This window comes from Nerophis ophidion, linkage group LG16 (genome assembly GCF_033978795.1).
Source record: "Nerophis ophidion isolate RoL-2023_Sa linkage group LG16, RoL_Noph_v1.0, whole genome shotgun sequence".
Taxonomy (NCBI): Eukaryota; Metazoa; Chordata; class Actinopteri; order Syngnathiformes; family Syngnathidae; genus Nerophis; species Nerophis ophidion.
The window spans coordinates 29,330,369-29,354,835 of NC_084626.1; the positions used below are offsets into that span (position 1 = coordinate 29,330,369).

The following is a 24,467-nucleotide window of genomic DNA, read 5'->3' on the forward strand; positions in this document are numbered from 1 at the left end:
TGGAAAACACAATTCTCATTGGTCAATGTTCTTCTTCTACGGCTGCAAATGAGTAGCTGCAAAACAGCACGTCTCCTTCAGGACATTTGCTGCAATGTTTTGAGATGTGATAAACTGCAGCCTGACATGTACAGTGGGGCAAAAAAAGTATTTAGTCAGCCACCGATTTTGCAAGTTCTCCCACTTAAAATGATGACAGAGGTCTGTAATTTTCATCATAGGTACACTTAGACTGTGAGAGACAGAAAGAAAAAAAAAATCCGGGAATTCACATTGTCCACCCGTCCATCCATTTCTACCGCTTATTCCCTTTGGGGTCGCGGAGGGCGCTGGTGACTATCTCAGCTACAATCGGGCGGAAGGCAGGGTGCACCCTGGACAAGTCGCCACCTCATCGCAGGGAATTCACATTGTAGGAATTTTAAAGAATGTATTTTTAAATTATGGTGGAAAATAAGTATTTGGTCAACCATTCAAAGCTCTCATTGATGGAAGGAGGTTTTGGCTCAAAATCTCATTCATTCTTTCCTTAACACGGATCAATCGTCCTGCCCCCTTAGCAGAAAAACAGCCCCAAAACATGATGTTTCCACCCCCATGCTTCACAGTAGGTATGGTGTTCTTGGGATGCAACTCAGTATTCTTCTTCCTCCAAACACGACAAGTTGAGTTTATACCAAAAAGTTCTGTTTTGGTTTCATCTGACCACATGACATTCTCCGATGTGCTCTCTGGCAAACGTCAGACGGGCCTGGACATGCACTGGCAGGGGGGACACGTCTGCCACTGCAGGATTTGATTCCCTGTCGACGTAGTGTGTTACTGATGGTAAACTTTTTTTACTTTGGTCCCAGCTCTCTGCAGGTCATTCACCAGGTCCCCCTGTGTGGTTCTGGGATTTTTGCTCACCGTTCTCATGATCATTTTGACCTCATGGGATGAGATCTTGCGTGGAACCCCAGATCGACGGAGATTATCAGTGGTCTTGTGTGTCTTCCATTTTCTGTTAATTGCTCCCACAGGTGATTTTTTCACACCAAGCTGCTTGCCTATTGTAGATTCACTCTTCCCAGTCAGGTGCAGGTCTACAATTCTTTTTCTGGTGTCCTTCGACAGCTCTTTGGTCTAGGCCATAGTGGATATATATATATATATATATATATATATATATATATATATATATATATATGTGTTTGGGGCACGTCCAACCGGTAGGAGGCAAGGGGGAAGACCCAGGACACGTTGGGAAGACTATTTCTCCCGGCTGGCCTGGGAACACCTCGGGATCCCCATGGAAGATCTAGACTAAGTGGCTGGGGAGAGGGAAGTCTGGGCTTCCCTGCTTAGGCTGCTGTCCCCGTGACCCAACCTCGGATAAGCGGAAGAAGATGGATGGATATATATACCAGCCATATCATATTTATTAAAGGAATTTGCTCTTATTATCACACTCACACACGCAAACACACACACACACACACACACACACACACACACACACACACACACACGCATGCAGGCACGCACGCACATTCAGTATGAACAGTAAAACTGAAGAGGGACAGGGAAGGGAGGAAATCCTGCATCATGCTACTTACTACACATTTTGCATGAGGGATATATCGCAAAACATCTTTTTAATTTTTTGATGATGAAATCAGCTTGAACTTTTCTCAGGTAAATGATGCCTCTCCAAGTAAGTAAAATGATTTGTTTCTTGGGTAGAAATATTTAAATGATGCAGATTTAGAGATGAAATATCTGATAATAATAGTTTCACACACTCAAAATGCATCAACAACAATATATAGTATATTCAGGTACTATAAAAAACATTCATACAGCTGAAATCAATGAGTAAATTGAACATTTATCATTTTTGACAGGCAAAATAATACACAGCATTTTAGCCCGAGGGATGAAAGTTTAACCCATCTGATGGCAGTACACCCTCTAAATCATATTTCAGATGGCTGAAGTTAATGTTATCATAGTCTTTATCCTCAAATTAAAAGCACAGAAATATCAACCTTTCCCTCGCCTTGTGGGAGAGGTTGATATTAAATCATGTTTTATTAATGAATAGCAACTTTCATACAGCTGTCAGCATATCGGTGTGCAGCCTTTCATCTTATATAAATGCTTCCAAAATGGATATTAATAATAGATTAACTTTGCTGCTTTTTTTTCCGCGATGTTCTGACATTATATACATGCCCGTGCACTACATCTGACAATGTGTAGGATAAGCAGGGAAAACATTATTCTTTTTGCAATATAACTAAACAAAGTTGATGTTAGGATCTATGTATTCCCTTTAATTAAAGTGTGTTTATTATGTTGTCAATAAATTATATTGACCAATGTATTATGGGGCAGCCAGCCAAAAAAACTACAAAAAAAGTTTTATATACAAACCCCGTTTCCATATGAATTGGGAAATTGTGTTAGATGTAAATATAAACGGAATACAACGATTTGCGAATCCTTTTCAACCCATATTCAATTGAATGCACTACAGAGACAACATGTTTGATGTTCAAACTCATAAACTTTCTTTTTTTTTGCAAATAATAATTAACTTAGAATTTCATGGCTGCAACACGTGCCAAAGTAGTTGGGAAAGGGCATGTTCACCACTGTGTTACATCACCTTTTCTTTTAACAACACTCAATAAACGTTTGAGAACTGAGGAAACTAATTGCTGAAGCTTTGAAAGTGGAATTCTTTCCCATTCTTGTTTTATGTACAGCTTCAGTTCTTCAACAGTCCGGGGTCTCCACTGTCGTATTTTACGCTTCATAATGCGCCACACATTTTCGATGGGAGACAGGTCTGGACTGCAGGCGGGCCAGGAAAGTACCCGCACTCTTTTTTTATGAAGCCATGCTGTTGTAACACGTGCTGAATGTGGCTTGGCATTGTCTTGCTGAAATAAGCAGGGGCGTCCATGAAAAAGACGGTGCTTAGATGGCAGCATATGTTGTTCCAAAACTTGTATGTACCTTTCAGCATTAATGGTACCTTCACAGATGTGTAAGTTACCCATGCCTTGGGCACTAATGCACCCCCATACCATCACACATGCTGGCTTTTGAACTTTGCGTCGACATCAGTCTGGATGGTTCGCTTCCCCTTTCGTCCGGATCAGAATATTCCCCCCCAAAAATATGAAATGTGGACTAGTCAGACCACAGAACACTATTCCACTTTGCATCAGTCCATCTTAGATGATCTTGGACCTTTCCATAGTAGAGCTTTAACTTACACTTACAGATATAGCGACAAACTGTATTTAGTGACGGTGATTTTCTGAAGTGTTCCTGAGCCCATGTGGTGATATCCTTTAGAGTTTGATGTCGGTTTTTGATACAGTGCCGTCTGAGGGATTGAAAGTCACGGTCATTCAATGTTGGTTTCCGGCCATGCCGCTTACGTGGAGTGATTTCTCCAGATTCTCTGAACCTTTTGATGATATTATGGACCGTAGATGTTGAAATCCCTAAATTTATTGCAATTGCACTTTGAGAGATTTTGTTCTTAAACTGTTTGACTATTTGCTCACGCAGTTGTGGACAAAGGGGTGTACCTCGCCCCATCCTTTCTTGTGAAAGACTGAGCATTTTTTGGGAGGCTGTTTTTATACCCAATCATGGCACCCACCTGTTCCCAATTAGCCTGCACACCTGTGGGATGTTCCAAATAAGTGTTTGATGAGCATTCCTCAACTTTATCATTATCTATTTCCACCTTTCCCAACTTCTTTGTCAAGTGTTGCTGGCATCAAATTCTAAAGTTAATGATTATTTGCAACAACAAAAAAATGTTTATCAGTTTGAACATCAAATATGTTGTCTTTGTAGCATATTCAACTGAATATGGGTTGAAAATGATTTGCAAATCATTGTATTCCATTTATATTTACGTCCAACACAATTTCCCAACTCATATGGAAACGAGGTTTGTAGTTAGATTTTAGATAGAATTTTTAAAAAAATTCTATGATAAAAATTATATTGGTGATAAATCTTTATCATTTTGTCGGACAGAATATACACATACAAACATTTTATTATAGGGCTAATTATAGCATAACCTTATACTAATAAGAAAGTTATTTGCTCCGTTGGGTTGAGTTTTTTCTTGCCCTGATGTGGGATCTGAGCTGAGGATGTTGTTGTGGCTTGTGCAGCCCTTTGAGACACTCGTGATTTAGGGCTATTAAAGTAAAAATTGATTGATTATTAAAATCAACTACAAAACTACTTTTTAAGTATTTTCTATGATACATTAAATATTTTACTTGAACTCCTCCACTTGGGGCAGGGTCTCCTCCCCAACCCGGAGATGGCACTCCACCCTTTTCCGGGAGAGAACCATGGACTCGGATTTGGAGGTGCTGATTCTCATTCCGGCCCCAAGTGGAGGAGTTCAAGTACCTAGGAGTCTTGTTCACGAGTGGCGGAAGAGTGGATCGTGAGATCGACAGGCGGATCGGTGCGGCGTCTTCAGTAATGCGGACGTTGTACCGATCCGTTGTGGTGAAGAAGGAGCTGAGCCGGAAGGCAAAGCTCTCAATTTACCGGTCGATCTACGTTCCCATCCTCACCTATGGTCATGAGCTTTGGGTCATGACCGAAAGGATAAGATCACGGGTACAAGCGGCCGAAATGAGTTTCCTCCGCCGTGTGGCGGGGCTCTCCCTTAAAGATAGGGTGAGAAGCTCTGCCATCCGGGAGGAACTCAAAGTAAAGCCGCTGCTCCTCCACATCGAGAGGAGCCAGATGAGGTGGTTCGGGCATCTGGTCAGGATGCCACCCGAACGCCTCCCTAGGGAGGTGTTTAGGGCACGTCCAACCGGTAGGAGGCCACGGGGAAGACCCAGGACACGTTGGGAAGACTATGTCTCCCGGCTGGCCTGGGAACGCCTCGGGATCCCCCGGGAAGAGCTAGACGAAGTGGCTGGGGAGAGGGAAGTCTGGGCTTCCCTGCTTAGGCTGCTGCCCCCGCGACCCGATCTCGGAGAAGCGGAAGAAGATGGATGGATGGACATTAAATATTGTCCTTCCCCAAAAAAGTGCATTTATATGTTTTTTCCTCTATATTTTAGCTATAGTTGGAGAAACGGAAGCAGATTACGTCGCCTGTTGTATGAGTGGATGTCATGGATGCTGAACCCAATCCGGGAAGTTTTGAAAAGCTGGATAATGGACGGAAAGACTTGACGGAAGAAACAACCGTTTCTGAGACGTCCGTAGAACCTAAAAGCTTTATTTCCAGTGACACAGGTATTTGTCTGAGCTGCTTGAAGTATATTCAAAACATTGTGATTCATGTGACAAAATCTATAGCGTTTAAAGCAGAACTTCACTGAATTATCATTTAACTGGCCCGACCTCGGATAAGCGGAAGAAGATGGATGGATGGATGACCTTTATGTTACAGAGCAACCCGCTTAATGTCATCTAGTCCCAGGCCACAGTTTTTTTTAAATGATTATTAAAAAGTATCTGCTTGAATGGACGATGACGTACATCAGGGGTGTCCAAACTTTTTCCACTGAGGGCCGCAAATGGAAAAATTAAAGCATGCGGGGGACATTTTGATATTTTTCATTTTCAAACCATAACAAAATATATTGATTTTGAAACTGTATTTTACCTTTAGGGATCCCGGGGACCCTAAAGGGTCTCAGTTATTAAAATGTTAAAAATAAGTCAAGTTGTTATTATTATTTTTTATTTAACGCTTACAGTAAATCTCTATATCAACTTCCATCCATCCATTTTTTACTGCTTATTCCCTTTGGGGTCGCTGGTGCCTATCTCAGCTACAATCAGAAAACAAAAACAAAAAAAAAAGGTTTTATGGCTTTTCTATCAAAAACATCTTTGTTTTTTTTAATAGTAAAACTGAAATATGCAGGATTTAGTAATTAGAGCCTTAAAAGATCAATAATGCAGGACACCATTGATTTTAATCATTTATTATTTTTGAGTAATCACAGTGAAAAGACAAATAAAATACCACTAAATATATTTGGGATCCAAAAGGTGATACATTTTTATTAGTTTTTTATTTATTTATTTTCAACACTTAAGTTATGAGATCCACTTCAGATGTATCTGTCGATTTTACGTTTTAACTATTATTTTGTTGGTTTTATGCTCTTTTGTCAAAGAAAACGTTGTTTTTTTTTATATGGCAACTACACAATATATTCAATATTTACCACATAAAACATTTTAAAGTGACATTTTTTAACTAATTGGAGCTTTGAAAATAATTCATTATAACATGTATTTTTTTTTTGTCATTATTTTTTGTTTTGAGCAATGGCAAAAAAATTAAAAATAAATAATTAAATGATTGAAACTTTTAATTAGTAGATTGCACAGTTCAGTACATATTCCGTACAATTGACCACTAAATGGTATCACCCGAATAAGTTTTTCTACTTTTTTATTTTCCATGGTAAAATAAAGACAAAAGAAGAAAAAAAACAGCCTCCCTGGCAGCTTTGTGTCAACATTGCAACTTTTTCTTGTTAGATTTCACCTCATTCCAACATTTTTTATGTTGTTTTTTATTTTTGCAATAGCATTTCCAAAATTTGTGGGGGGCCGGTAAATAATTAGCTGCGGGCCGCAAATGGCCCCTGGGCCGCACTTTGGACACCCCTGACGTACATGGTACACAGCTTTCCTCGTTGTAAAAAATTAAGACTCAAACGGGTAATTTCTATGAAACTTGTTCCCTTTATGTAAAAACGTACACAGTGACTTATTCCTGCTCAGTGCAACGTAGACTTCACACTAAAAGCAGAGGCAGGTGTAACCTGGATTCGTCAGTCAAGTTTGTTTCAATTTACTCGTGCAGAAAAGCGTTATTGTCAGAATAGTCGGAAAAATACAGTGGCACCTCAACTTAAGAGTGCCCCAAATTAGGCGTGTTTTGAGATAAGAGCTTTCTCTCGGCTAAATGTAATGCTGTAAGTTGCAATAAAAAACCCTCTAAGATCCTTCCAAAACATCTGGTTTTACCCGCAATTACCTTTTAGGTAACTCAACCCCCCCAATAATGGGCAGGAAGATAGTGTGAAGGAGAGCCATTAAGCAGGGGTGTCAAACTAATTTTAGATGGGGGGCCACACGCAGAAAAATGTACTCCCAAGTGGGCCGGACTGGTAAAATCATGGCACGATAAGTTAAAAATAAAGACAACTTCAGATTCTTTTCTTTGTTAAAAAATAGAACAAGCACATTCTGAAAATGTGCAAATCATAATGTTTTTTTTACACTTACATGTTGCGGTTTATAGTATTCTATCTTTATTTGTCGTTATTCATACTTTCTGAATAAATTATGTCATAATGTTCATCAGTCAACTCATTGGTGTTAATTTTCAATCTACCAAGATAAAAAAAAATATATACATATAAAAATCTAATTACTGTATGTTATTTATGTAGTTTGCTCATTTTCCTTGGCTGATGTACTAATATGTTTTTTTTTTTTTACATATGTAGCATCAGCTACAACATGGGTGTCAAACTCTGGCCCGCGGGCCAAATTTGGCCCGCCATGTAATTTATTTTGGCCCTTGAGGCCATTTTAAATTAACATTAGAGCTGGCCCGCCAGTATTATACAGCGGCGGTGCATTCACCGCTAATTCGAATACTTGCCAACCCTGACGATTTTCCCAGGAGACTCCCGAATTTCAATGCCCCCCCGAAAATCTACCGGGGCAACCATTCTCTTGAATTTCTCCCGATTTCCACTCGGACAACAATATCGGCGGCGTGCCTTAAAGGTACTGCTTTTAGCGTCCTCTACAACCTGTTGTCATGTCCGCTTTTCCGCCATACAATCAGCGTGCCGGCCCAGTCACGTAATATATGCGGATTCTACACACACACACAAGTGAATGCAAGGCATACTTGGTCAACAGCCATACAGGTCATACTGAGGGTGGCCTTATAAACAACTTTAACACTGTTACAAATATGCACCACACTGTGAACCCACACCAAACAAGAATGACAAACACATTTCGGGAGAACATCCGCACTGTAACACAACATCAACACAACAGAACAAATACCCAGAACCCATTACAGCACTAACTATTTCGGGACGCTACATTATACACCCCCGTTACCAACAAAACTCGATTTTGCATGTCACTATAAAGTTATATAAGCCTTGCTTGTTCAATATTCAATGCAAAACTTGTTTGGGTCCCTATTAAAAGGTTAAGTTGTTAAACTTTGGCCCGCGGCTTTGTGTAGTTTAGAATTTTGGCCCACTCTGTATTTGAGTTTGACACCCCTGATCTACAATGATACAAATAATTGCTATTATGACATCTAGTGGACACATTTAGAACAGCAGTTTCTTTCTTTCAAAAATTTGGGCAAATTTTTATAATTGGCAAACTCATCCCGAGCGCCGGTTAAAACCTGTTTGCGGGCCACATCCGGCCCGCGGGCCGTATGTTTGACACCCTGCATTAGAGGAAGTGGATATTTGTTAAACTAAAGAAAGAAATCCTCGATAATATGACACATTTGTGTCACCAACCTGATGTAGAAATTGGCACGTTATCACTGCTAGTCTGCACCTTACTCACGCAGAATGATTCCAATGCCAACCAAGTGTGTTAAAGTAAAATAAACGGGACATTTATCCATGAAAATATGGAAAAGCTGCTGATGGGTGTGTTTGACGGAGAAGCAGCTGGGAGGAGATAGTGTAGAAGTCCACTCTGCAAGGTAAATGTTGTACATTATCATTACTACATTGCTTAAAAAAACGACTCTGTTTCTATTGTATGTTTTTCATTTATTGTTTATCCAAAAGATTGCAAGCACCGATTAAAATTGATTTCAATGCAGATGGGATAAGCTCCAGAGGTCTAAATGGATGGATAATTTCAATGGGAGACGATTTGAGATACCAGTGTTTTGAGTGGTGGGTCGAGGAACTGCTGTACAATGAAATCGCAGCATCTCTGTTAGAGAAATGTATAAAAAATTAATGAAATCAGTCTTTTATTGGCGTGGACAAAACAGAAATGTACACCTCCCAGCAGGACACACTCGCCCCAATCAAGTCAGGAGAATCGATACCGAAAAATGCACAAATGAAATACAAACCCCGTTTTCATATGAGTTGGGAAATTGTGTTCAGATGTAAATATAAACGGAATACAATGATTTGCAAATAATTTTCAACCCATATTCAGTTGAATATGCTAAAAAGACAACATATTTGATGTTCAAACTGATAAACTTTTTTTTGTTGTTGCAAATAATCATTAACTTTGGAATTTGGGAAAGGTGGCAATAGATACTGATAAAGTTGAGGAACACTTATATGGAACGTCCCACAGGTGTGCAGGCTAATTGGGAACAGGTGGGTGCCATGATTGGGTATAAAAGCAGCTTCCACGAAATGCTAAGTAATTCACAAACAAGGTTGGGGTGAGGGTCACCACTTTGTAAGCAAATTGTTGAGCAGTTTTAGAAAAACATTACTCAACGAGCTATTGTTAGGAATTTTACCATCTACGGTATGTAAAATCATCCAAAGGTTCAGATAATCTGGAGAAATCACTGCACGTAGGCAATGGTATCACGGACCTTTGACCCCTCAGGCGGTACTGCATAAAAAACCCGACATCGGTGTGTAAAGGATATCACCACATGGGCTCAGGAACACTTCATAAAACCACTGTCGGTAACTACAGTTGGTCGCTACATCTGTAAGTGCAAGTTAAAACTCTACTATGCAAAGCCAATCTATCAACAACACGCTGAAACGCCGCCGGCTTGGCTGGGCCCGAGCTCACCTAAGATCGACTGATGCAAAGTGGAAAGGCGTTCTGTGGTCTGACGAGTCCACATTTCAAATTATATTTGGAAACAGAGGATGTGGTGTCCTCCAGAACAAAGAGGAAAATAACCATTCGGATTGTTATAAGCGCGAAGTTCAAAAGCCAGCATCTGTGATGGTATGGGGGTATATTAGTGCCCAAGGAATGGGTAACTTACACATCTGTGAAGGCACCATTAATGCGGAATGGTCCATACAGGTTTTGGAGCAACATATGCTGTCATCCAAGCAACGTTATCATGGACGCCCCTGTTTATTTCAGCAAGACAATGCCAAGCCACGTATTACAACAGCGTGTCTTCGTAGTAAAAGAGTGCGGGTACTTTCCTGGCCCGCCTGCAGTCCAGACCTGTCTCCCATAGAAAATGTGTGGCGCATTATGAAGCGTAAAATATGACAGCGGAGACCCCGGACTGTTGAACGACTGAAGCTCCACATAAAACAACAATGGGAACGAATTCCACTTTCAAAGCTTCAACAATTAGTTTCCTCAGTTCCCAAAGGTTTATTGAGTGTTGTTAAAAGAAAAGGTGATGTCACACAGTGGTGAACATGTCCCTTCCAAACTATTTGGGCACGTGTTGCAGCCAAGAAATTCTAAGTTAATTATCATTTGCAAAAAAAAAAAAAAAAAAAGTTTTTAAGTTTGAACATCAAATATGTTGTCTTTGTAGTGCATTCAATTGAATATGGGTTGAAAAGGATTTGCAAATCATTGTATTCCGTTTATATTTACATCTAACACAATTTCCCAACTCATATGGAAACGGGGTTTGAACAAATGTAGCTTTGGAAGTCTGTTATCTTCGCCTAGTCTCCCAAAGATCCCAAAAGGGATGAATAAATGTGCAAGGAATGGTTAGTTTCCGCCTCAATTCCGGATAGGTCGACATAAGCGGTTGTCGACGTCGGTAGGTTCGTCAAAGAGGCTTCAAAATAAGCAGTTTCCACTGTAATACAAAATATATCGGAGCATATGAATTCCAATACCATCTCTGTCTCTGTGGTTTATAATTCGCCAAGAGGCCATGCATTCACCAAGGTTAGCCAGCAACATAACGCAATAAGAAATGGCGGATTTGGATAACTTCTACTGCAGATTATGTCTAGGTTGTGCGGCCCCGCTTCCACTCACAGGATCAAACAAGAGTGGATGACTGACAAGAGGGTTCACACTGTTGATGCAATTGTGCAAAGAGTGAACCCTCTTGCAGCCTGCTTGAAAATGACGGATCGACAGAAAAACGCACGGATATCCACGTTTATACATCCTTCAAATGAATGTTCTCTGCCAGGAGGTTATGTATCCGTCGGGGTTTGTTTGCCCATCCATCCATTTTCTACCGCTTGTCCCTTTCGGGGTCACGGGTGGTGCTGGAGCCTATCTCAGCTGCATTCAGGCAAGTCGCCACCTCATCACAGGGCGAACACAGATAGACAGACATTTGGTTAAAACATGTTAAAAATTCATGGACTGATTTATAATCTCAGAAATCGGATAAGGACGAAATGATTATATCGTCTGGGTGAGCCAGATCATTGTTCCTCCATTACGCAGCTGAACTTGTCTGTGCATGTATGTTAGCGTCCCGCCCCAACTGGCAGGGACTGAAAGAGTGGGGGGTGACTGACAAGAGCAGGGGTAGGGAACCTATGGCTCTAGAGCCAGATGTGGCTCTTTTGATGACTGCACCGTGGACCCCGACTTAAACAAGTTGAAAAACGTATTCGGGTGTTACCATTTAGTGGTCAATTGTACGGAATATGTACTGAACTGTGCAATCTACTAATAAAAGTATCAATCAATCAATCAACCTGGCTCTCAGATAAATCACAGTAAGTAATGAATAATTCCGCTGGTAATCACAGAGTCAAAAATAACGTTCAAAAGATAAAACATTCTCATGCATTTTATCCATCCATCCGGTTTCTCCCGCACCAGTTCAACAAGTCGCATTAATGGTAAGAAGTATTTTATTTATTGTTGGTTAGCTTCAGAATAACAATTTTATTTAAAAGAATAAGATACTTATTTTACTGTAAAAGTGTTGGTCTTACTTAAAAATTCACTCATTGTTGTATTCAGTCTTAAAAATGTTTTTATATGGCTCTCACGGAAATACTTTTTAAAATATTTGGCTTGTATGGCTCTCTCAGCCAAAAAGGTTCCCGACCCCTGGACAAGAGGGTTCACTCTCTTTCTTTCACACTGCAAAGAGTGAACCTTCTCGCAGCCTGTTTGGAAGCGCAAGACGAACACAAAATAAACCCGGACAGACGTGTCGATTTCATATATCCTTCGGTTAATTACCTAGGAGGTTATGCATTTACTGGGGTTTGTTTGTATGTATGTCTGTTTGTTAGTTAATTGAAAAACAAAAGTCTAAAAGTTATGACGGCTCACATTTACATTTCAGGAAATGTCACGGATGGGATATCAAGCAAGTAATAACATTTTTGGGGTGATCTGGTTCATCTTGATTGATTAACACTTTTATTAGTAGATTTCACAGTACAGTTCATATTCCGCACAATTGACCACTACATGGTAACACTCGAAGAAGTTTTTCAACTTGTTTAAGTCGAGGTCCACGTAAATCAATTCATGGTAGTCAATTAAATTTATTTATACCAGGGGTGTCTAACTCGTTTTAGCTCAGAGGCTGCGTGGAGGAGAATCTGTGCACACGGGTGCCGGACTATTAAAATCATGGCATTAAAACTAAAAGATAAAGACAACTTCACATTGTTTTCTTTGTCTTACTTCGGCCAAACAAGAACAAACACATTCTGAAAATATTACAGTAAAAATATAGAAAAGTTTAGATCCATGAAGGAAAGAAAGCGAATGAATGTTTATAACTGAATAAATTTACATTATTAGTAGCTTGCACAGTTCAGTACATATTCCGTACAATTGTAACACCGGAATAAGTTTTTCAACTTGTTTAAGTCGGGGTCCACGTTAATCAATTCATGCATAAAAATGTGTTTTATTTTATTTTTTAAATCAATTAAGTAACGTTTATGACAACCTTTTTCCAAAACACAAAATAGAATATGAGATATAATAACATAATGCATACATTTATAATTTGTTTTCAAAACGGTTACAAAAAAGTGGGACCCCAAAAATGTACTGTGCCCCCCATTTTTATGACTTGATGGGGTCCCTGGGACCCCATTTTGAAAATTCCTAGCGCCAACACTGATGGAGTATTGGTGCGTGCAAAACAGCAGCAGGCAGTGCTGCAGGCCGGTTCTAATACCAATCAAATATCAAAAAAATCAAACTAGCTCAGTGGCCTTGTGGTTAGAGTGTCCGCCCTGAGATTGGTAGGTTGTGAGTTCAAACCCCGGCAGAGTCCTACCAAAGACTATATAAATGGGACCCTTTTGCTTGGCACTCAGCATCAAGGGTTGGAATTGGGGGTTAAATCACCTAATGATTTTTGGGCGATGCCACCGCAGCTGCTCACTGCTCCCCTCACTTCCCAGGGAGTGAACATGGGGATGGGTCAAATGCAGAGGATCATTTCACCGCAACTAGTGTGTGTGTGTGTGTGTGAGACAATCATTGGAACTTAACTTTATATAATCCAATTAATGACTGGCCATAGATCTGGATCAGGATCTGGCCCGCCGGCCTTGACTTTGACACCTAAGATTTATACTACGTTTCGCGACTGAACTTTTCTGTATATGCTTGTGTTCCCGCCTACACCCAAAGAGACAAAAATAACTATAGTTAAAAAAAAATGATGGTCAGAAATGGATTTTTGGCGTGATCCGGATCTCTGTATGGATTCAGGATTTTTTTTTCAAAGCAGACTTCATTATTGGGAGATAGTGCTTGGCGGAGGTCTTTGGTCTCCCAGTGCCTTTTTGGTTGTTGTGTGTTATTCAGAGGCCCGAGAACTGAAAGTGCAGAATGGCAAAGGGGGAGCAGTCCAAGCGGTGTCCATCAACGGCTCAAGTTCTGTGGAGCAGAGTCAGTTTGATGCATCTGATGAGAAGAGTCACGAGCGTATCACAACTAACACTTTCAACATGAAGCCACCGGATGATGATGGTAAGATCAGCGTATATTTCGAATACACAACCTGGCTGTTCCTTCAGATGTTCACCTCATCTCTCATGATGTCCTTCCCCCGAGATATCTGCGCTTCCATCCTGTTGGCCTGTCTGTTCTGCAACCCCCTGGACTGTTTAGTGGCCACAGTGAGCGGGTGTAACCAATGCTTTTGGTCGCTGTGCTCCCCGCTCTTCTGCTGCCAGTCCGCTACTCTGCAGCCTCTCCTGGACGCCAGCCAACACTGTGACGTGTGCACGTGTCAAGAACAGTGCTGCTCCTGTTGTGAATGCAGCGTCGGCAATCTCTGCCTCCAGGCTACAGAGTGCTTGGACCTAGCGATGGAAATATCTCAAATGCTATATCACTAGCATATTATTACACTTAGGCATCTGGGGAAAAAAAACATGTTTATTTGTTAAAATCTGCTATATTGAGGAAGACAAAAACTTACATTTGTGAAAGGGTTGGACGTGCTATAATAGTTATCCTGTGCTTGATCTGGGAATGATGATAATAAAACTAATATAAATAATTTTCTTCCAATAAATAATAATAATGAATATACCTTTAAAACAAATTTGGCTGTTTCAGTGTGTTTTTTTGGATGAATTCAAGCATATGACTCGTTAAAAAAATCTCTTTTACAGTACAGAAGGGTTTTTTTAGCAACACATTCCATTACCAAAAGTTGCATAACACATGTATTGAATTAAATGCCTTTTATGAGTATGTTTTAGAGGCAGGTTTTCACTGTAGAAAATAGTGGTTTACTTGGAACATGATTGGATCCACCTCCGGAAGAAAAAAAAAGGTTAAATCCACCAGTGATCACCACAGACAACAAAGACCAATAATCAAAGTGGGTTACAAGAAAACGAACGACTCCGTGATCAATTATAAGGTATCAAAAATATGATGATCTACAGCAGCATTGTAAAACTGATCTGCATTTCTCATCGTGAAAATATTGAATATTGTAGCTACACAACAATACGTCCTGATTTGGCTAAATAGCTGCAGCAGCTCATTGGGTAACATAGAAAAACCTGCGTCCCAGGCGGGGTCTTTGCACTCCACTCTGTCATAGGAAATATTTCAATAAATGCATAGACCATAACATAAGGTGCAGTGACATTGATGAAAATAAAATATTCTTATATACAATATGAAAGAAAGTATTTTACAATGTGCCAATTCACTTTAAGAATATCCCTTGTATACCTGCTCGACACACACCGCAAGAGCAAGCAAGCAAACCCTGATTCCAGTCAAAAAAAACTCATATCACTTGTTTTTGCCAATATTGTCATGTGATTAAAAAAAGATTCCCTATAAATGAACACATAACAAATAAAAAAACAACGTATATTACTCTTAGTCTTTAAAAAATATCTGTGAATGTTAATAAAAATGTAAGCATCCCTAGTGTACAATATTATATATATATATATATATATATTTATATACTTACTATAGCATTTATAAACCCACACATAATCATTCAAACCGCTCCAAACAGGAACAATAACATTTACATCTTATAGAACATGAAAAACAATGTTAACCTAGCTGACATTTAAGGTTAGTTTCAATCTGACTGTTTTAAGTTTTTCCTTAAATGTTTTTTTGACCAACTCTCTAGACCAGATCTGGGCAAAATAAGGACCCCAGGGGCACATCTGACACATTGCCTATCCCTGACTGGACCGTGTAAGGTTAGCTGAAAACTGAAAACAAAATGCTTGTTTTGACAAATGATGGACTACAAAGTACAGTCAAACCTGTGCAAGCGGCTATAAAATTGTTCCTCCATGAGAGAAGTATTGTTAGAAACCTTTTCTATAGCGGCCAGCGGACATTTTTTTGTATCTCAGAATAGTTTTTTTCTACTTTGTTTACCGGTCACTAATATACATTTTTTTGCTATGATGCATGATGTTGATACTGTAGCCTAACTCAGGGTTCCCAAAACGTTTTGACTCAGGGGGCCACATTGGGGCCATAGTTTAGGGAACAGTCGCTTAAGTCTTATGGTAAGTTCCATTTGTACTGGGAACTCAGTGAGTTCCTCGTCATAAGTTTTAACTGGAACGCCAGCCGAGGTCAGATATTTGGAAAGTCGTAGAGTCCTCGCCACACCCCGAGTTGTCTTCTAAAGATTGCTGTTCTTAGTGTAAACAATAATAAAACCTCCTCTAATATTGGTTAACAGCACATTATTTAACAATGTTTTTCCCCAAAAATTGGTTTGAGTAGAAAACATTCATTAAATTAAATAAAAGTTTGATTTAAAAATGTATAACAATTGTTTCACATGAATAAAATTGTGGGGAAAAAAACTTAAAGCCTCCAAATAAAACTTTACATAGGGCCACAATTTATTGTGGAGCTGCCAAGGAGATAAATTCAACAACAAACGGGCTGAATATCCAACTAGATAAGGAGAAGTTCTTACTTATTTTTCCTACATTTCTGTGCTTTTAACACGGTAAGAAAAAAAACAAGCTATAGGTTAACATGCAGCTTTTTTTTCTGAAGATCAACCAGATTTATTTTGTTTCTGTCGCACTTCCAGTCCCGCTCTACCTCATCTCTGCCGAATTGCCGCGGCATCCGGTAAAAATAGAAGACTTGCGTATTTGCTGTGGAGAACTTTAGAGCGTAGGATCTGGGACACAGTAGACATGCAACAAAGCGGAGCACCTGGAAGGCTCTGCACCTGAGAAGGAAACGCACTTGCTGGAATTCAGTGTTAAGTTTGTTGTTACTATTTAAATGCTAACTATTTTTAAGATAATCTGACTAAAATATTTCTTGATTTGTGCTTCCTTCCATAATCCGCGATGTGTGAGTTCATCATGGCAGACTGCGTATAGTGGCCCCCGGTCTATAGCGTACGTTTGTTTTTCCCATGTGCGGTCAGGTTTGACTGTATTTATTTACTGAAGCTTTACACCAACTGTTCAGATTGTGTTTCAAGACTGCAATAAATTGAATATGTTTTCCTTTTTTTTTCATAAAGCTTTGTGATATTATGTCAACTCTCTAAAAACAGTTATCATATCCACCAACCAGACGTCCATGCACTTGTTCAGGCGCAGCATAAACTCAAATTTCGCTAACTGAGCAAAAAAAATGGCTTGGTGGTTATATTACAAGCAAAAACGTTGTGACAATTTGTTTTAAGAATATTCCGATCAAGGTTTTATGATGCCGATTCCAATCATCCATGAGTAAGCTCGGCCGATCGTATGTATTAATAGTACATTTTTAATTCTATCTATAGTGAGTGCTATTGACAGTTTAACAATATCAACACAATATTTAAACTAGTTCCCTATTTTATTCCACACAAACAAAACAAAGTCAACAGAACACAATAATAAACAAAAGCAAAAACTGCTAACTGCGCCTAAATTAAAGCCTTTGGGGTTTGCCCTCAAAGTCTTCCTGTGTCCAGGGAAATATTTCCTGAGTTTGTAAACATGAACAAAAACAAAAAAAGATTTTAAGAAAATGAAAACATCTATATGATCACTCTCGTATCAATCATATGCATGTTGTGTACGGACTGTGACAATGCTGACACACAAACAGTTGTTCTATTATTGTGTCTCTAGACTCTTATTAATCTACTTGTTAGTTACCTGTTAATAACGACTGAATTTCTGTTGTGACGTGGTTCCATCTTCACTTCTTAAAAGTTTATTGAGCCCTTATTACTTTGCGTTGTTTAAAGATAGCTTATATTAGCTATTTGCATGCCTGCTCTGGTTTATTTTGGTGTGTAACATGTTTAGCCTCGTCTAGTGATGATAATGCTTGATAATAATATTTGGGGAGGTTGCGTGGAACAGTTGGCAGAGTGGCCGTGCCAGGAACCTGAGGGTTCCTGGTTCAATCCCCACCTTCTACCAACCTCATCACGTCCGTTGTGTCCTTGAGCAAGACACTTCACCCTTGCTCCTGATGGATCGTGGTTAGAGCCTAGGATGGCAGCTCCCTCCATCAGTGTGTGAATGTGTGTGTGAATGGGTGAATGTGGAAATAGTGTCAAAGTGCTTTGTCTACCTTGAAGGTAGAAAAGCACTATACAAGTATAACCCATTTACCATTTATCTATCCATCCATCATCTTCCGCTTATCCGAGGTTGGGTCGCGGGGGCAGCAGCCTAAGCAGGGAAGCCCAGACTTCCCTCTCTCCAGCCACTTCGTCTAGCTCTTCCTGGGGGATCCTGAGGCGTTCCCAGGCCAGCCGGGAGACATAGTCTTCCCAACGTGTCCTGGGTCTTCCCCGTGGCCTCCTACCGGTTGGACGTGCCCTAAACACCTCCCTAGGGAGGCGTTCGGGTGGCATCCTGACCAGATGCCCGAGCCACCTCATCTGGCTCCTCTCGATGTGGAGCCAGATTTAATATCTAAACTTACCATTTAGATATTAAGAAATGCAGCTTATTTACTATGGGAGGTAATTATTATTAGTTATGGGGAGCGTCTCAGTGTTGTGTTTGGAGACACATAATTAGCTGCTAGCCGCATGTCAGCAAGAGAGTATTGGCGTTTGGCCGATAACGTACGTTTTCTTGAAAATTGGCCAATACCAATTCCCCGGCACATCCCTAATTTCTATAAAGCTAACTTAATACTGGTCTTTCAAAAATGTTACATGTCAAATGTCAGCATTTTTTAACAGTTGCTTTGTGAAGTTTGGATTAAATTTGCTGCGTTTCTTATCCATTGATTAATCATTGCATTTACTCTAACCAGTCGCATCTTGTCAAAACAATGCATTTTGCCTGCTTGTCTAAAGAGACAGAATTGACACTAAGCATAATTTAGTTTATCCTTTCACAATAGCTTCTTTTTCTCACGTGGCCCCTTGGAAAAACCAATTGCCCGTCCCTGGTCTAGACTCACCAACACGTAGACAGACTGCATGCTGTAATTCAGTCTCTGCGGGCCACTTGAGTTCATCATAAGTCCTCATCCATATCCAAACTGCTTCTGCTGCTTCTGGAGGCACCCGGTGACAAAGGACAGAACAGTGGCTCGGCCATGGCCTCAGGATGGAGCGTGCACCCGTCGTCCATAAGAATGTCTCCCAAGCCCACATCAGGGTAGAGCGCTGAGGCAGAGGTGTCGTCAAGCTCAGCAAAGCTCAGACTGCCCAAGTCCAAAGGGCTGCTGATGGTGACTCCGACGGGGGACTCTGAAGAAGGCGGCGACAGGAAAGAGTTGGGCAAAGGGTGTCCAATGGCTGAAGCACCCAAACTGAGGAGGTTTTGCCCAGATGTTGCTTCTGCACTGTGGGGTAAGCACTGGCCATTCTGTGGGACCTGTTGCTGCTGGAGTATGGCGGGACTAGAGGTCAGACCGGTAACGGAAGAGGAGATGCTACTCGCAGAGGAGAGGCCATGAAGACGTGCCTGAATTTCCAGTTCCTGCAGAGAACAACAATATCAGTATTAATACAACCAAATTATCTCAAAAACACTGCAGCTCCTTTGGCATTGGCAACAATTTATTTTAACTAACGTTAATTTGCATTTATAGGTGAGAGAAGTTAAGTCCCTACCTTTAGTCAAAAGTGATTTATGACCCCCCATAAAACAATGATTTATGACCCTCAAGGTCAAAGGTCAATGATTTATGAGGGGTCAAGTTCAAAGGTTAATGATTTATGAGGGGGTCAAGGTTAAAGGTCAAGGTTAAAGGTCAGGTTCAAATGTCAGGTTCAAATGTCAAGGTCAAGTGGGTGTGGCTTACCCGGAAGAGGGTGGAGTTAAGACCTGCGGTGGGAGTGGTTAAACCAGGAAGAGGGTGGAGTTTTAAACAGAAAGAGGGCAGAGTTAAGACCTGCGGTGGGAGTGGTTAAACCAGGAAAAGGGTGGAGTTAAGACCTGACAGGGAACAGAGGAGGGTTCAGTTTTTTTAAGAAAGCAATGTCATCTGAGCAGCATGTGACCATATATTTGATAGTTTAAATGTTTACGATCGTTTGAAACAACTTCCAGATTTCGATGTATTGATGGCTGGGAATGTTACGTGTGGAGATGTGGACACGCACGCACTTCACACACACACACACACACACACACACACACACACACACACACACATTCGTACGCACTGTTATTACCATGTTATTAGACATTGTCTTAGTCATTATTTGGAGCTTTATACGTTAGCGTAAAGACTTTGTTCGATTCGGTCATGATTAGTGAAACGCCTGTTTCGATTGATAAAAATAATAAAACTTACATTGACGCTCCGCAAAAAAGTCGAGTGTTTCTAAATCGTATTCAGTTTTCAGCTAAAAGAAAGAAGAGACGGAAGCCCTTTCTCGATATTTTCATCGTTATCTACCGTGGATTGGGAAGTTTTTGGTGGACACGCACACACACACGCACACACACACACACACACACACACACACACACACACACACACACACACACACACACACACACACACACACACACACACACACACACACACACACACACATTCGTACGCACTGAAACAACTTCCGTACCTCACGAAAACATATTTAAACAGATGGAAAAAACTATCGCAGAACACAGTGTCACGTAGCAACTGGTCTTTACGGTCGTTTGAATCAACAGGTCAGTTTGGGGGACAAAAGGAGGGTTCAGTTTTTACTGACTTCCCATCTGACAGTTTAAATGTTTATGACCGTTTGAATCAACAGGACACGCACGCACACACACACACACGCACGCACACACACACACACACACACATACACACACACACGCACACACACACACACACACACACACACACCATTACCTCTGCTTTACCATGTTATTAGACATTGGTTTAACTCCATTTAAGCATTTAAACGTTAAAAGCATTGCACTTGTACGACGTTGTAATACTTTTTTTTTTACCAGCCGATGACGACGAAGTGAAAGACGATGAACTTTGCTTAAACAGTCTTACAAAGTTGGAAGATGATTATCGAGGTGTGTTTAAACCTTCGAATTATTTAATATTGTGTGTATTCATTATTTTGTTTTATAGAGGATTTGCCGTAAGATCCTAACGCGATCGTTTTAACACAATCGCAGTCTGGTGAGTCAAATGATTCTCATTTTACAAGAAAAAAAACATGCGGTATACGATACATATATACATATATTTACTTACATCTCCGGCTCGCTGGTCTCCCTTAAAGCTGGCGGGTCCGTCAACGGCCGTTCCAGGCAGAGGAGAAGGCTTGATTGTGCCAAAGACTCCAGACATCGAATCCTTGCTCCGAGGGGAAATCATCGAAAACGACGGTGAATGTCCAACAGGCACCCGCTGTAAGTTTTTCTCGTTTTCTGTAAGCTTTTTTAAGATTCTCAGGAGCTTTAAAGAGCTCCTCTCATTCCAATGTCTTTCGCTCAAATGAATTTCGCGCCTAAGGGGAATGGGCGGGGACTGATTCCGGAGGTGGGCGGTTGTTTCCGCCAAGCAACCTTCTGGTTGAAATGGAGTGTGGATCAAGATGGATCCCTACTCTATATTCTTTTATTTAACCCAATGTTTTTTAAATACGTGTATAATGCTTTATATCCTATGTGTTGTGAATTCCATCCTACAATATCTTCCAAGGAACCCAAAGAAATGTTACCACACCTCCCGCTTTATTTATTCTATAGATTGCCTGAACTATTTCATAAACTAAATCTTGTCTTGTTTCTGATGCTATGTTTTTTATGCTCATCAATGCACTGTTGGACTGCGAGCACACAACTACTTTCCTTGCTTTGTTTTCCTCTATCCAGTTAACTGCCATATAAATTGCTACCAATTCCCCCGTAAAAACAGATAGTTTATCACTGATTATTTTATTTAATACTATGTTTCCTTGTGGGATAACTGCTACAGCTCTTACCTTTATTTTTTTTTATATAGTTTTTGATGCATCCGTATATATCATATCTCAATCCATTTTTCTATCCGGTAACTATTTAAATTTCTATTCTTTAGTAATTGCATGTTTTCTTTTGGGTTATCAAACATCCACGGTGGTATTGCAGGCATTGGTACTGTAGGACTAACTTTAATATTGTCAATTTTAACTTTATTACATATGTCTCCTATAATCCACCCAAAACTATTCTTTTTTGTTTTCTCTTTTTCTTGGCAGATTGGTAACACTGGACAAGTCGGATATCCTTGCTTGGATCCTTTTAAAGTTGCCCGATAAACTGCTGAGAGTTGATCTCTCCTCTTGTCCAAAGGTTTTTCGTTCATTTTTACTTGTAATACTGCCACTAGGGTTGATGTAGTAGCTCCACAACATAACCTTAAAGCCTGTGACTGGATCCGGTCTATTTTCCCAAGTCATGTTTTTGAAGCAGATTGGTAAATAATGCATCCGTAATCAATAACAGATGGAATTAAAGTTATAAATATATACATGTATTGTTTTCAACGTTAACCTATCAGCCCCCCAATCATTACCCCTCAAAGACCTCATTATATTTAACACCTTTTTACTTTTTCCCCTATTTTTTTATTTTCCGGAAGGAACACTCCTGAAGGAATAAATAAAGTACTATCTAATCTAATCTAATCAAATCTATTTTGCTGATGTGGGTTGACTAGTTCATATTTTTATCAAACCATATTCCTAAATATTTAAATACTTGTACCTCTTCTATATTTTCACCTTAGAGGTTTTATTTGGAGCTTGTTTGGTACTTTTGTCTTTGTAAAATGTATGACTTTTGTCTTTCCAACAGAGAATCTTAAACCTCAAGCCGTTCCCCAGTCTTGAACATTATTTACCACTTTGTTAGTTTTTTGATTATTTCTTTTGACTCTAAATAATATACTAGTCTTTCATTAATCTTTTTTTTTTCCATTACTTTTACCCAAATTTATAATTTCCTGCCTCTTCCGGGTCTTACCCTGACTTGCATATTGGAATTGTTACCGCTAATTTTCCCCTCTGCCGGTCATTCTCCTTCTTCATATATCCTGTCATATCATTTCAAGACCACTTCTTTGACGATGCCACCTAAGTTTTTGATCATTTGATAACCCGCTAGGTCTTTCCCCGGTGACGTATTTTTAACCTTTTTCAAAATTCGAACCATTTCATTCAAAGAAAATGTCATATCCATAGTGTTGGTAAAGCTATTAACGTTGTCTTCCATCATTTCCCCAATATTTAAACTCATTGTTTTTTCTCTCTTTTGTTTTTCCACATTTCTCAAATTATCATTACCGTGCACTTTAACAAATGTTTTTGCTAAAGGTTCTGCTGTTTCTTTACCCGTGACTACATCTTCTTTGATAAATGTGGCACATCATCCTCTTTACCCTTCATTCCTATCTTTACGAATCGTTATATATCCTTTTATTATAAAGTTTAATTTTGGCTTCAGCCCTGTTTCTTGAATACAAATTATACGTGGTTTAGTTTTCATATTTTTAATATATCCCTTTAATTCATGTTCGGTTGCTATCAAACTTCTGGCATTCCACCGGACCATTAACAGGGTGTTGGAATGTGGTAACATGACTCCGTCACGTCTACTCTCCGTAGTACAGCTTGCACCCGGTACCAAGATAGTTCTTTCAACAACTTTGATGCTGCTTTGACAATTATTTTGATCTTCTCAGTCTTATTTTTACTTTCATTTTGTATCAAAGCTGAGTTGTGCTCTCTGGTTTATTTTGCAAATGAACCGACAGAACATGATCATGTACAAGACTCGCCTACCCACAATGCACTGCAGCCCAACGCTCCTGGTCGGATGTTTTTTTCGGGGTTCATGGAGAGATGCGGTAAAGAGTGGTAGCCAAGACACACGGTCACACACGGTCACACACGGTCACACACGGTCACACTCGGCAATTATTTTGACCTGGGGAGCAGATATAGAGGAAAAAATGTGTCTGGGGGGCCGGGATATCTGATTTTCAGGTACAAAAAACTTCACAATGACACAAAATAAACACAACAGTTAAACCTCACACTAAAATCAAGACATTGACTTGTACGTTCAAAAGACAGAATAGAACAAGTCAAGACATGCAATGCCATCTACAAAATGTTATGTAAATGTTAGTCATTACACACGCGGCTATGGTTTTGATGTATTTGTTACAGACATGTTTACGTCAAGTAACATCACCTGGTTCCATTTGCACCTTTCAACAAATCTGAAAAGGAATATTAAGAAGTAAAACTTATATTTAATCCTACTTCTTCTCCGAGCACACGGTGACTGTACATACGGGTCGAAAAATGTTGACCTAATTCAGCATTTCTCAAAGTGTGGGGAATAGAGACATGACAGGTGGGGCGCGAGGAAAGGGAGGACATTTTTTTATTTTTTATTTTTTTTTACTATGCTTTCATTTTCTATACACACTGTAAATCACTTTGTGATTCTGTCTGTGAAATCCGCCGTATAAATAAATGTAAATTACTTATTTTTCCTGTAGGCTTTAAATTTCTCGGCAGG

General features: G+C 39.9%; 2 protein-coding genes across 2 annotated transcripts in view; one reads left to right on the top strand and one right to left on the bottom strand.

Annotated features, from left to right (window-relative positions):
- The first annotated feature begins 5,115 nt into the window (after positions 1-5,115).
- si:dkey-245f22.3 (uncharacterized protein LOC492819 homolog) lies at positions 5,116-14,439 on the top strand. The gene is made up of 3 exons (XM_061874838.1): positions 5,116-5,289; positions 13,807-13,971; positions 14,056-14,439. The coding sequence occupies exons 1-3, from the start codon at positions 5,166-5,168 to the stop codon at positions 14,340-14,342; spliced, it is 576 nt and encodes a 191-aa protein (XP_061730822.1). The 5' UTR covers positions 5,116-5,165; the 3' UTR covers positions 14,343-14,439.
- tfe3b (transcription factor binding to IGHM enhancer 3b) overlaps positions 14,365-24,467 on the bottom strand; it is a 33,718-nt gene continuing 23,615 nt past the window's right edge. The window contains exon 9 of the mRNA XM_061874837.1: positions 14,365-19,415. Coding sequence (XP_061730821.1) covers positions 18,948-19,415 — 468 coding nt within the window. The 3' untranslated portion in view covers positions 14,365-18,947. The remainder of the gene's footprint in view (positions 19,416-24,467) is intronic.

What these genes read in the sequence shown, in the direction of transcription:
- si:dkey-245f22.3 (XM_061874838.1), top strand. Translation starts at nt 5,166, where the DNA reads ATGGATGCTGAACCCAATCCGGGAAGTTTTGAAAAGCTGGATAATGGA. An exon ending in CTTTATTTCCAGTGACACAG is followed by an intron (nt 5,290 to 13,806) that starts GTATTTGTCTGA and finishes TGTGTTATTCAG; the next exon opens with AGGCCCGAGAACTGAAAGTG. An exon ending in GAAGCCACCGGATGATGATG is followed by an intron (nt 13,972 to 14,055) that starts GTAAGATCAGCG and finishes CCTTCCCCCGAG; the next exon opens with ATATCTGCGCTTCCATCCTG.